This window comes from Heterodontus francisci, chromosome 24, assembly GCF_036365525.1.
Source record: "Heterodontus francisci isolate sHetFra1 chromosome 24, sHetFra1.hap1, whole genome shotgun sequence".
Classification (NCBI taxonomy): domain Eukaryota; kingdom Metazoa; phylum Chordata; class Chondrichthyes; order Heterodontiformes; family Heterodontidae; genus Heterodontus; species Heterodontus francisci.
In genome coordinates this window covers 62,508,158-62,522,877 of record NC_090394.1, presented here as the reverse complement: position 1 = coordinate 62,522,877, position 14,720 = coordinate 62,508,158, and the positions used below count along the sequence as shown (strand labels likewise).

Below are 14,720 nucleotides of genomic sequence, written 5' to 3'. Positions count from 1 at the left end.
TCTTATAGCCATGTTTTTTAAAATCTTTTTTAAGTAGATATCCAATTCCCTTTTCAAAGTTACTATTGAATCTGCTTCCATCACTCTTTCAGGCAATGCCGTCAAGAGCATAACAACACACTGAATAAAAAATATTTCCTCATCTCCCTGAATATCCTGGTGCTCAGATCTTGAATAGATATGGGGAGTGACATTCTGCATCAATTTGGTACATATAGATCTGGCTCAAATGTAAATTGGCTCTTTTTAGTACGTTTAGTACAAAGGTAGCACCTGACCCAAACATTGGCACATCAGTCATCTTGTGCCCACTGTTTCTTGCTCTTCATGCACGTAAAGACTCAGGTGCTGAAATTTCATGGAGGTTCTCCTAATGTCTCTTGCCATAACTCAGCCAGGAGACCAGAAGCACTTCCTCAAAATTGCAGGTCCACAGTGGCAAGTGAAGGTCAAAAAAAGAAAGTAGGGCAGGAAGGTAAACTTTGACAGTTGTTGGGCATGTAGTAATAGGTTACAGAGACAAAGGAACATAAGAACAGGAGTAGGCCATTTAGCCTCTCGAGCCTGTCCCGCCATTCAATGAGATCATGGCTGATCTACGACCTAACTCCATATACTCGCCTTTGTCCCATATCCCTTAATATCTTCGATTGACAAAAATCTATCAATCTCAGTTTTAAAATTAATCATTGATCTAGCATCAATTGCCAATTGTGGAAGAGAGTTCCAAGTTCTACCACACTTTATGTGTAGAAGAGTTTCCTAATTTCACTCCTGAAAGCTCTGACTCTAATTTTTTGACTTTGTCTCCTAGTCTGAGACTCCGCAGCCACAGTGAAGGAACGGCAATATAGTTCCAAGTCAGAATGCTGTGTGGCTTGGAGGGAAACTTGCAGGTGGTGGTGTTCCCATGCAACTGCTGCCCTTGTCCTTCGAAGTGGTAGAGGTCATGGGTTTGGAAGGTGCTGTCTAAGGAGCCTTTGTGCATTGCTGCAATGCATCTTGTAGATGGTATACACTGCTGCCACTGTGTGTCGGTGGTGGAGGAACTGAATGTTTGTAGATGGGGTGCTAATCAAGCGGGCTGCTTTGTCCTGGATGGTGTCGAGCTTCTTGAGTGTGATTGGAGCTGCACCCATCCAGGCAAATGGAGAGTATTCCATCACACTCCTGACTTGTGCCTTGTAGATGGTGAACAGGCTTTGGGGAGTCAAGAGGTAAGTTACTCGCTGCAGGATTTCTGGTCTCTGACCTGCTCTTGTAGCCACAGTGTTTATATGGCTACTCCAGTTCAGTTTTTGATCAATGGTAACCCCCAGGATGATACTGGGGGATTCAGCGATTTGAATGTCAATGGGAGATGGTAAGATTCTCTCTCGTTTAACATAGTCATTGCCTGGCACTTATGTGGCGCGAATGTTACTTGCCACTTATCAGCCCAAGCCTGTATATTGGCCAGGTCTTGCTGCATTTCTACACAGACTGCTTCAGCATCTAAGGAGTCATGAATGATGCTGAACATTGTGCAATCATCACTTCTGACCTTATGATTGAAGGAAGGTCATTGAAGCAGCTGAAGATGGTTGGGCCTAGGACACTACCCTGAGGAACTCCTGCAGTGATGTCCTGGAACTGAGATGATTGACCTCCAACAACCACAACCATCTTCCTTAAACTTCCATTCAACTTAAAATTGTTGCTGGGAAGAAAAGAGGGCCTATCACAAGGAATTGCCAGGCCCCCCCACCGGAAAGACCTTTTTTGCATACTAGCAGACCGTGTTGGAACAAAGGAACCAGTACACTTCCCCGATGCACACACAATGTGGTCAGGCCAGTTTAGTCACATGATTAACTGGCTGTTGGAGCTTTTTGAATTTGAACTTGCCACAGAATTTTAAAATTCAGAAAGCTCTTTGCTCCTGGACTAAGAACATCTCTGTCCTGTCTTCTCCCATCTCTTTCTCACAGAACTGAAGACACATGAACCCCAAGAGAGAAAAGTCTCCTACAGTGAACAAGGTTTAAGAAGAATACTGGGCCCCAACGAAAAGCAAGAATTACCTACAAAAGGACATCGAAGCACAGTAACAAGAAACTCTTCTGATATTGCCTCAAACCTCCCCACTTTTATTTTTCTTCTCTTTTCTGTCTCTATTTGCATGTGTGTATCGTGTATGCATGCTAGCATGTGGTGCGGCTTATATCCGTAGGCGTTAACCGAATTAGAGTTTAAGTTTTAATAAATTTCACTTTTCTTCTTTAAACCTAAGAAAACCTGGTGTGCTCATTTCTTTGCCTTATAATTGGAAAGCGGTGAACAAGGATTGACCAAAGGGGAGCTCAAAACACGGTGTGTTTAAAAAAAAACATAAACCCTGTTACAATAAGACCAGGCGAAGGCTAAAAGGGACCCCTAGACACCTTTCTCACCTGGTCGTAACACTTAGTAACTGTTTGACGTTTCTCCCTTTCGAACACTAGATTGAAATCGATAATATTGTGATCGCTAATTGATAAATGTTCATGCACTGCTAGGTTGTTAACTAAATCTGGCTCATTACTCATTACTAAATCTAATCTGACATTCCCCCTTGTTGGTTCTAGGACATATTGCTGCTGAAAACTATTGCAGACACACACAAAAATCACTACCTTTCTGACATGTTAATCTGCTTATCCTAATCTTTATGAAAGTTAAAATCCCCCATTAAAACTAGTCTGTCTTTGCTACATGTTTGTCCAATCTCTGCATTTATATCATCCACCACTTCACAGTTCCTATCTATATACAACTCCTACCTTTCTCTATTTCTTAATTCTAACCATAAGGTCCCCAATGCCTGCTTATCTCTCATTATATCCTCATTTACCATTGACGTGATGTCATTCTTCATCGCTAAGGCTACTCTTCCCAGTCTACCATTTTCCCTTTTTTTTTTCCTGTAAACCTTATAACCTGGTATGTTTAGTTCCCAGTCCTGACCATCTTGCAGCCATGTCTCAGCAATAGCTACCATGTCCCTCCAAATTGATTTTCTGCAAGCAATTCAGTTTGTTCCTTTATACTGTGCATTTTTGTAAAGAACATTTATTGGGCCACGCACACTAACTGTCGTTCTGCTGTAATGTTTTGCTCACACATTTCTTACTCCCCTCTCTGTTCAATTACTTTACATCTTTTCGTTTCTCCTTTCCTATGGTGCCTCAAGCGCAATTTCTGATTGTTACTCTGCTGTCTTTATTGTTTGTTTTCAAACTGTTATCTATATTATCTTTTCCATTTACTCATTTAAAGCCCTTGTGACCACCCTGTATATCCTTTCGGGTAGGATCTTGGTCCCAGCGTGGTTCAGGTGGAGCCTGTCCCAACGGTACAGTTCCTTCTTGTCCCTATACTGGTGCCAGTGCCCCATGAAATGGAACCCCTTTTTCCCACACTGTAGAGTTATACAGCACAGAAACAGGCCCATCGTGTCCGTTCCGGCCATCAAGCACCTATCTATTCTAATCCCATTTTCCAGCACTTGGCCCGTAGCCTTGTATGCTATGGCGTTTCCAGTGCTCATCTAAATATTTCTTAAATGTTGTGAGGGTTCTTGCCTCTACCTCCCCTTCAGGCAGTGTTTTCCAGATTCCAAACAACCTCTGGGTGAAATTTTTTTTTCCTCAAATCCCCTCTAAACCTCCTGCCCCTTACCTTAAATCTATGCCCCCTGGTTATTGATACCTCCGCTAAGGGAAAAGGTTTCTTCCTACCTACCCTATCTATGCCCCTCATAATTTTGTATACCTCAGTCAGGTCCCCCCTCAGCCTTCTCTGCTCTAAGGAAAACAACCCTCGCCTTTTCAGTCTCTCTTCATAGCTGAAACGCTCCAGCCCAGGCAACATCCTGGTGAATTTCCTCTGCACCCTCTCCAGTGCAATCACATCCTTCCTATAGTGTGGTGCCCAGAACTGTACACAGTACTCCAGTTGTGGCCTAACTAGCATTTTATACAGCTCTATCATAACCTCCTTGCTCTTATATTCTATGCCTCAGCTATTAAAGGCAAGTATCCCATATGCCTTCTTAACCACCTTATCTACCTGTGCTGCTGCCTTCGGTGATCAATGGACAAGTACAGCAAGGTTCCTCTGACCCTTTGTACTTCCTAGGGTCCTACTATCCATTGTATATTCCCTTTCCTTGTTAGTCCTCCCAAAATGTATCACCTCACACTTCTCAGGATTAAATTCCATTTAACACTGCTCCGCCCATCTTAGCAGCCCATCAATATTGTCCTGTCATCTAAGGCTTTCCTCCTCACCATTTACGACACCACCAATTTTCATGCCATCTGCGAATTTACTGATCCATACCTCCTATATTCACGTCTAAATCATTAATGTACACTGAAAACAGCAAGGGTCCCAGCACCGATCCCTGCAGTACACCTCTGTCACAGGCTTCCAATCGCAAAAACAACCCTCGACCTTCACCCTCTGCCTCCTGCCACTAAGCCAATTTTGGATCTAATTTGCCAAATTGTCCTGGATCCCATGGGCTCTTACCTCTTAACCAATCTGCCATGCGGGACGTTATCAAAAGCCTTACTGAAGTCCATGTAGACTACATCAACTGCTTTACCCTCACCTACACATCTAGTCACCTCCTCGAAAAATTCAATCAAATTTGTTAGACATGATCTGCCCCTGACAAAGCCATGCTGACTATCGTTGATCCCTGCCTCTCCAAATGGAGATTAAGCCTGTTCCTCAAATTTTTCCAATAGTTTCTCGACCACTGATGTTAGACTCACTGGCCTGTAATTACCAGGTTTATCCCTACTACCCTTCTTGAATAATGGTACCACATTCACTGTTCTCCAGTCCTCTGGCACCGCTCGTGTGGCCAGAGAGGATTTGAAAATTTGTGTCGGAGCCCCTGCAATCTCCTCCCTTGCCTCGCATAGCAGCCTGGGATACATCTCATCTGGGCCTGGGAATTTATTCACTTTTAAGCCCGCTAAAACTGCTCATACCTCCTCCCTTTCAATGCTAATTTGTTGAATTATATCACAATCCCCCTCCCTGATCTCTACACCTACGTCGTCCTTCTCCATAGTGAACACAGATGAAAAGTAATCATTTAAAACCTCACCCATGTCCTCCCGGCTCCACAGGCAGATTGCCACTTTGGTCCCTAATAAGCCCTACTCTTTCCCTGGTTAGCCTCTTTCCCTTAATATACTTATAAAACGCCTTGGGATTTTCCTTTATCTTGCCCGCCATTGTTTTTTCATGCCCTCTCTTCGCTCTCCGAATTACTTTAAGTACCCCCTACGCTTTCTTTACTCCCCTAGGGCCGCCGCTGTTTTCAGCCCTCTGAATCTGCCATACGCCTCCATTTTTTCCCCTTATCCAATCCTTTATATCCTTTATATCCTTTGACATCCAGGGTTCCCTGGACTTATTGGTCCTACCCTTCACCTTCACAGCAACATGTTGGCCTTGAACACTCACTCATTCCTTTTTGAATGATGCCCACTGGTCTGATGTAGACTTTCCTACAGGTAGCTGCTCCCAGTCCACTTTGGATCCTGTTTCATCATATTGAAATCGGCCTTCCCCCAATTCAGTACCTTTATTTCCGTTCTGTCTTTGTCCTTTTCCATAACTACCTTAAATCTTAGAGTTATGGTCACTATCCCCAAAATGCTCCCCCACTAACACTTCTACCACTTGTCCAGCTTCATTCCCTAAGATTAGGTCCAGTACCGCCTCTTCTCTTGTAGGACTTCCTATGTGCTGGCTTAAAAAGCTCTCCTGGATGCACTTTAAGAATTTTGCCCCCTTTAAGCCTTTTGCACTAAGACAATCCCAGTGGGTGGTTGATGGTCGGCACAGACTCGGTGGGCCGAAGGGCCTGTTTCAGTGCTGTATCTCTAAACTAAACTAAACTAATATTGAGGAAGTTGAAATCCCCTACTATTATTACCCTATTATTTTTACACCACTCAGATTTGCCGACATATCTGTTCCTCTATCTCTCCCTAACTGTTTGGAGGCCTGTAGTACACTCCCAGCCAAGTGATTGCCCCCCTTTTTTGTTTTTGTTCTACCCATATGACCTCATCTGAGGAACCTTCGAAGATGATCTCCCTCCTTACTGCAGTAATTGACTTGTTGATCAATAGCGCAATGCCACCTCCTCTTTTACACCACCACCCCCCACCCCCATCACACCTGAAGAGTCTATACCCTGAAATATTGAGCTGCCAGTCCTGTCCCTCCCTCAAACATGTTTCTGTGATAGCAATAATATCATATTCCCATGTGTTAATCAACGCCCTCAATTCATCTGCCTTACTTGTATGACTCCTTGCGTTAAAATAGATGCAATCCAGCCTTGCATTATTTGATTGTGCCTTAACAGGTCTATATCTGCTCTGACTTCCAGACTGACGTAGTTTCTCTTCTATATTTGGCTGTGCATTACCCCCTACTGTACCTCCACTCTGTATCCCATTCTCCTGCCAAATTAATGTAACCCCACCACCTCCCCCCCCACCCCCCCCACCAAGCAAGAGCACTAGCAAACCTCCCTGCAATAATGTTAGTCCTGTTCCGGTTCAGGTGCAACCTGTCCAACTTGTCCAGGTCCCACCTTCGCCAGGCACAGACCCAGTGATCCAGGAAACTAAAGCCCTCCCTCCTGCACCATCTCTTCAGCCACACATTCATCTGCTCTATCCTCCTATTCCTATACTCACTAGCATGTGGCACCAGGAGTAATCCAGAGATTACAACCTCTGAGGTCCTACTTTTTAATATGCAACCTAGCTCCCTAAATATTTGTTGCAGGACTTCATCCCTCTTTCTACCTATTTTGTTGGTACCAATGTGAACCATGACTGTTCACCCTCCCACTTCAGAATGTCCTGCAGTCGATCTGTGACATCCTTGACCCTAGCACCAGGGAGGCAACATACCATCCTGGAGTCATGTTTGTGGCCACGGAAACGCCTATCTGTACCCCTTACAATAGAATCCCCTATCACTATAGCTCTCCCATTTTTTTTCCTGCCCTCCTGAGCAGTTGAGCCACCCGTGGTGCCATAGACTTGGCTCTTGCTGCATTCCCCTGAGAAGCTATCTCCCTCAACAGTATTCAAAGCGTAAAATCTGTTAGAGAGGGAGATGGTCCCAGGGGACTCCTGCACTACCTGCCTAGTTCTTCTACTCTGCCTGGCGGTCACCCATTCCCTTTCTGCCTGAGCAGTCTTTACCTGCAGTGTGACCACCTCCCTGTACGTGCTATCCACGATGATCTCAGCCTCGCGGATGCTCCACAGTGTCCCCAGCCACCGCTCCAGATCCAAAACGCGGATTTCGAGTAGCTGCAGTTGGAGACACTTCTTGCACACGTGTTCGCCCTGGACACTGGAAGTGTCCCTGACTTCCCACATTGCACAGGAGGAGCACTCCACGCTGCCGAGCTGTCCTGCCATGACTTACCCTTAATGTACTCCCTTAAATTACTCAAAAATTAGAGATTATTTACACTAGGGACCTTGAGTCCCTAAAAAAAAATTCTATGTTTAAAAAAAACTGTAGACCATACCTTTCTCTTTACTTTAGTTACTAACCCAGCTATTTAGAGTTATTCCCTAACAGCAGTTACTCACCAACCAATCACCTTGCAGCTTTCCTGTGATGTCACTGCTCACTTTGTTTTCAAATTTCAACGTGCCTGGACTCCTCTCCACTCCTCTCCCAGACGGTAAATGCTCTAGGCCACGATTCTCGGGCTCTATTTATCCGCTCCTTGTTCCGTGTTCTTCCCGCAGGTGCGCTTCTCTCCCAGACGGTAAGTGCTCTCGGCCGCGATCTTTGGGCTCTCTTTATCCGCTCCTCGCTCCGTGTTCTTCCCGCAGGTCCGCTCCTGTCCGCTGCTGTCCCAGAAGGTAAGTGCTGTAGGCCGAGATCCTCAGGCTCTATTTATCTGCTCCTCGCTCCATGTTCTTCCCACAGATCCGCTGCTCTCCCAGATGGTAAGTGCCTCCTTCAGCCACATGTCTATCTCCTTAATCTGCTTATCCCTAAGTTAATTTACATGTGGCTGGGGTAATAATTCAAAGATTGAGGTCCTGTTCTTTAATTTAGCTTCTAATTCTTGGTACTCTCCAAACAAGACAAGCACTGGATCACCCCTTCAGTTGGAAAATAATGTATAATACTCTAAGGAAACTAAAAGGCATGAGAATAATGTTTTGTTGCTTTAAAAATTAATGTAAAGTATAATATTCCATATTTTCAAAGACTGGCATGATTGCAGTACTGTGTACAAGTAAGTTTATAAATGAGGTCATCACTTTATAATTCCATATTGTGTAGGTATCCATTAAATCTGTACATCCTGCTCTACTACCTGAGACACCGACAACATCAGATCTACCTACTGAAGCTGATAATACAAGTCCTCCCCAGAAGCCTGAATTAAATCTGGCACAAGTGAGAAAACCAAAAGGAATCGCACTCTCCTGGAATGTCACAGATGTTAGCCAGACATGTGCCCCAGTACACTGTTACCAGTTGTATGCATACCATGAAGACCCCAATTTGAAGTGCCCATCACAATGGAAAATAATTGGAGAAATAAAAGCCCTTCCTCTTCCAATGGCTTGTACTTTGACTCAGTTTGTACTTGGAAACAAATATTATTTTACAGTTAGAGCAAAGGATATTTATGGGCGTTTTGGCCCTTTTTGTGAACCCCAAACTATTTGTTTACTAGAATCCTAAATACTATATAGAATAAATTTATATTATCAGACATTAATTGTTGCATTATAAAGTCTTGTTTAAACTGTGGTCTTCATTTGTAGACTATTGATTATGCAATGCAATAATACTGTAATGTTAGCTTACTGTGACAATCATTCTAGTAAGATTAATACTTGATTTCTGAGAAGATCTTGGTCCGGTTCCAAGTCTTAAGCTTATGAAAAAATTAGTAAATAGGTCATTCTGTTTAGATAAAAGCCATTGTGGTATTCACTTTTGAATAGAACTAAATTCAAATATCAGGAGTGGCTCTTAAGCACCGTGCTGTATTTAAAAAGTGTTCATTTCACAATTTGACCTTGAAATGTAGTTTCCAGTTCTTAGTTAAGTGTTACAGTTACTTTAGTTAGCCCTTTTCTAAGTCATATGCATATGTTGAAGAGTACGAAAATACTAGAGAATATTTCCCTTTTCAACTTGTGACTTACTAATTATTCGTAATTGTGTTTCTTTGATCAACAGTCAAATTCAGTGAAGGTATTTATATTTTTTCTCCTTCCTTTTGATCTCCCTGTGTCTTGCTCCATCTGCAACTGTGAGGGCAGATGATCTGCTTTCAGCCCTCTGGCAATGATATGCTGATCATCAACATGCAATCATCAAACCCTATGGGTTTCTCCTGCCAATTTTTCCCAATGTTTCCCCTCTCTTCCCCACCCCGCACAACCCACGAAGACAAGCCCCTGGCTTGTTGTGTCTCCGTCATTGAGATTTGCACTTTAGTGTATGGGAAATGGTGAGCTCAAAAATCCATTTTGCATTCCATTTATCGTGTAATTTGTTGGTGCTTTCTTGTGCTCCATGCACATTTGAAATTTAAAATCTAAGTTGTAAGAAAAGAGAATGCTTGCAGCCTTAAAGCTATGGCATCAGTGAAATTTATAAAAATGTAAAATTCACTTTTTTTTATTGCATGGCACAAAAAAAACTTTCAACTAAATTTTAGGTATTAAAATTAATGCCATCTGAAACTTCTGAATACTGTAGAGGGGAAACAAATTAGGCTTTACCTGTACTGTGTTGAAATGAACATGGAAGAAGTCCCATCTGAACATTAACATCCATCTGTTATGAATAGCAATGACAAATATCACTTCGATCAAAAAGGCTAGTAAAATTATTTTCTTAATTTTAATTAAACCTAACTGTTTGGAATATGTAGGGAAAGTAATCAGGTTGTACTGTGTGACCTATACCTTTGCAGACATGCTACATATATAGTAAACTCAGTTTGAAAACATCTAGTAACTGAATCTTTTTAAAGGCTGTTCATCTACTTTAACACAGATTGAAATTTTATGAAGATAATCAAATCAAAAACTCAGCATGTGGCTATTCTGGACACAGGACTTTTAATGAGATTATATATACAGATTGAGATAAATGATAAATGGGTGAAGACATCATGAAGCCCATTTGAGGAGCTGCACAGTTCAGTAAATTGGCTTAGGTGTGAGACATGTCAGTGTCACAACAGAGCCTATGAATTGGAAACTGACCTGGTAAGGCTTGATTGAAAGTGATTTAGGGGCAACTTTTCCATCCTTTAGCTGTTATGGGTGGAATGTAGCCCATATATTTCCTACTTTTTATAAGGGAAATGTATTACACTAGTGAAGAATCAGTGGTGGAAACTTTTTTCACTCATGGAAAATGAGATAATTGAACTTTTTATTTGCCTCACATCACAAATGAATCTAGAAAGATTAAAAATTTTTGGCCTGTAAGTTGTGTGTATTATCTAACATAAACTTAATTGTTAGTCAAACATCGCATGAATTGTGCAACTATAGGAGTCGGTTGCAGAATGCAAGTTTGGCAGTTGCTTTAATTTATTTTGCAAATATCAATCCAATTCTCTTTTTCAAACTGTTGGTCCAAATTATACCTTACAGCCTGTGTCTTGCATGGAAACGCAAAGGGATCATGAAAAATGTTCCAAACAACTGTTCAGAATCAAAGGTTTCTAAGCGTAGAGATTATTAGAGTTAAAATTGTGCCTTGCATTGCAACTCATTCTATAATATGTTAAAATTGTCTTTATTTATGTGTCACACAATTCCCCAGGTTACTATAATCTACAAATGGAAAAAATAAATGTGTAACCAAAGACCTAAGAGTGTTAAATTAGTCATGATGTGTTTAATTACCAGTGGTGCTACAATCAGTCTGTGGCCAAGTGACTTAAGTCTGCTTCTCTGACTATACTTTAGGTGTATCCCACAGATTGTAGTATGTTATAGTTAGCAGTTGTAAAGGAATATATTTGGCATTTTTTTTTTGTTTTGTATGAATACACTGGTGAATAGAAGGCAATTTTATTTTAAACCAAAGAACTGAGGAAATACCAATTTTATTTAAATATTCTCAATTTGTATGTTTAACATAACATAGGCAATATGGCTCAGGAATTCCTCATATTTTAGTCTTCTAGAACTTTGATTCCACCATTAGAATCCACATTAACAAAGTGACTGTGCTTTTCAGTTATGCACCATGTACCTTGAATAAAGTAATATATACCACAAGAAAATTGGAGGGCTTATTCCTTTTTTTCTCTATAGTTGGTAAATTTTACATAGCACATGTGAATTTTTCTCATTTATGTTTTTACAAATGTGAATGATTATGGGTAGTGGAACTGCTAATCACACCCATAGAACAAATATAATTCTACTTGTTTCCTCTGCTACAGTTTTAACGCTCACCATTTTGGCTAGGAGAAGGAGTTCAAGTCTTGATCCATCAGGAAGATGGGTGGCATGAAGCATTTTTCAGAAATCAGAATAATTGGGTAAATCCCACCTCATCTTTCAACTAGGTAGAGATTTATAAAAGTTGAGTTGCTTTCTTTGCAAAGTTCCAGATTTTGGAACTCCAATTAATACTGTATTCATTTGCTAATCTAGAAAGACCAGCAATATTTGAGATAAACTGTGGTTTTGCTTCCAGCAGATTCTTCAGCTATAAACAAAATAGTATCATTGGTACTGTCTTTGTTGCAGCCATAGAGAAAGAAACAGTGAACAAACTTGCAGTCATAATACCTTGCACGTCCTCGTGATTTTCCACTTGACAACAAATGAAATCCTCTTGGAAGTCTACTCGCTGTCATCCAATTTCCAAATAGCTAAGCCCCTCAAACAGCAGAGATAAATGACCACTAGTCTTGGTCGAGAGACAGATGTTGGCCAGTTATTTAAATAGTGACATGGGACATTTTACATTAACAGAGGGTAGCCATGACCTTAGTCTGTTCTCTCATCTGAGAGACAGTACCTCTAACATTGCAGCACTCTTGGTTCTGCACAGAGGCTCAAGTCTCTGGGATGGAACTTGAACCATCTGACTCTGAGGCAGTAATGCTAGCACAGAGCAAAGGCTGACCCATCATGTGCCAAAAATTGTAAAGGCCCAAAATTGTATCAAATGGGACAACAAAATAAATACTGTATGGATTAATTATGTGAGTCCATTAAAGCCTTTGATTTCATAACAATACAATGTTCCTTTGATTTTCTGATTGTTTATTAACTGCAGTATTGAATGTACACAAGATGTAACAAGGTTACACAGCATAAGAATTTTATGGTATAAATATTCTGACACCGTGTCATTTTAGGTGAAATTGCCTTTGTTTTGGACAGGTGGGAAATGAAGGCGATGGTTTCCCTTTCTCTCCTCTCAACTGACCAAAGCCAGTGTGTTTATTAGAAATGTGTTTTAACCCCTGAGTGTTTTACTGGTCAACAAACAAAGGACAGGTTTTCTCAAATGTTTAAAGAATGTCATGCTCATGGAGGGAACAGTGATGAAATAGGAAATGAACTAGAATTATGCAATAAAAATAAACTGTTGAATTAACCTACAAGAAAATGGACACTTTGCTACCCAGTAACATGGAGGGAAAGGTCAGGTGATCCCCTCCTGTACTGTCAATCAATATGTTTGTGTGTTGAAGACAGGACCACTATTAACATCTGGAATCGCCTTGAGGAGGCACATAGCATGGAATGGGCTGTTTTACATGTCAAACGACTCCAATCATCAAACATTGGGCTAGCAAAGCTCTTGGAGACAGACTGACTCCAAAGCCAAGGTAATAGATGTGAAATTGCATGTATTTATCAAAATGGACCACATTCAGATGCCATTATTTAACAATGGCCCCCACATCCTGGGACATTGTATGAACACCCGAGGGAGAGTGTCGAGTTACCTGACTGAAACCAAGACCTGCTAAGTTTTTACTGTAAAAGAAGTAACTTCTCAGAGAGGGAGACAGAAAGCCATTCCAGTTAGAGAAGCTGCAAGATCAATCCAGCTAATCAAGGAGCCCTGCCAGCACCATCTTTAAACTACTAAGGCAGAGAGATTGCAAGGTGACCTTGAAAACGCCCATCTGAGAAATTGAACCAGGACTTCTACCACCAACTTTGGACTGAGTTTTAACCAAAGAAGTCTGCAACACTTCAATTCCAAGATGAGGAACATTCAGGCCTGCAACGCTGTTAAAAATTTCTCCCAGAAAACCAAGAAGTTTTCAAAGTGAATTCACTTTACAACAGTCAGTCTCTTAATCGCATGCTACCTTCCATCTTGTGTGTGCATGTGTGAAAATGCATGAGTAGACATACACATACACAAGAAAAGATAGGAATTAAAAGATAGCATGCATGCATTTAGGTTTATGGTTTTTAAAAGAGTTCACTGTAAACTTGGCATTCTTCCCGGGGTGGGGGTGGGGGGGAAGATTTAAAAACAGTAAAGGCCTGTTTTCCTTTATTCTGGGTCACTGAAGACAAAACTTGGAAAGTTTCAGGAGGACGAATGTGTTGTTGCAGACTTTGTTTTGTTGTATCTCGGACACATTTTAATGTATGGAGTTCAAGGCCCCTTCCAGTCACTGCCTACTTGTAGTTTAAAGATGGTGTTCCTAGGCAGGGTCTTTCTTCTTTGGCTGGAGCAGATGGAATCTGTCTCTTTTGCTCACTTTCTGGCTTTCTGTCTGCCCAGAAGATACTTTTATTAAGCTCCTTATCAGATGCCTGGTTTCTGTCTTGTGACCATGGTTTCTCTTTACAATTGTCCTCATAAATGGTAGACAATGGTGTCTGGGTGTCACCCATATTAATTTCCATTTTGACAGTGAAGTTTTTCACACAGATTCATTTGAGTTTGAATTTGGAGACACCATGTTTGCCATGTCATTGTTAAGCCAATTTGATGGAGAGGTAGCCATTTACACAGAATGGGCTATTTACATTTTAATGCCTTCTCCAAGGCTGGTCCAAACATGAAGATTGACTCGGGGTTCTTGTAGTTTCCAATTGCATTGGCAGTACAGGATAACGTCACCTGACCTCTCGACTCCATCTTGTTTTTCAGGAAAAGTGTCCGTTTTGGGTTTGATTCATAAGTTCACAAGAAATAGCAGTAGAAGTAGACCATATGGCCCATCGAGCCTGCTCCACCATTCAGTACGATCATGGCTGATCTTGAGCTTCAATTCCACTTTCCTACCCACTCCCCATATCCCTTGATTCCCTGTGAGATCAAAAATCCTAGGTTTCAATGTATTCAATGATGGAGTATCCACAACCCTCTGGGGTAGAGAATTCCAAAGATTCACAACCCTTTGAATGTAGTAATTTTTCCTCATCTCAGTCCTGAATGATTGGCCCCTTAACCTGAGACTGTGCCCCCGTGTTCTAGATTCCCTGAACAGCGGAAACAATCAGCTTCTACCCTATCAAGCCCTTTCAGAATCTTGTATGTCTCAATTAGATCGCCTCATATTCTTCTCAACTCCAGAGAATATAGGCCCAATTTACTCAGCCTCTCATCATAGGACAACCCCCTCATCCCAGGGACCAATTTAGTAAAACTTT

The 14,720-nt window shown here is 41.5% G+C and overlaps 1 protein-coding gene across 5 annotated transcripts in view; it reads left to right on the top strand.

Moving 5' to 3' along the window:
• atf7ip2 (activating transcription factor 7 interacting protein 2) overlaps positions 1 to 11,379 on the top strand; it is a 186,575-nt gene extending 175,196 nt beyond the window's left edge. For all 5 annotated transcript variants that reach the window (XM_068056399.1, XM_068056397.1, XM_068056401.1 and 2 more), the window contains one exon: positions 8,380 to 11,379. In XM_068056399.1, the coding sequence (XP_067912500.1) occupies positions 8,380 to 8,787 (408 nt within the window). In that variant the 3' untranslated portion in view covers positions 8,788 to 11,379. The remainder of the gene's footprint in view (positions 1 to 8,379) is intronic.
• Positions 11,380 to 14,720: the final 3,341 nt, after the last annotated feature.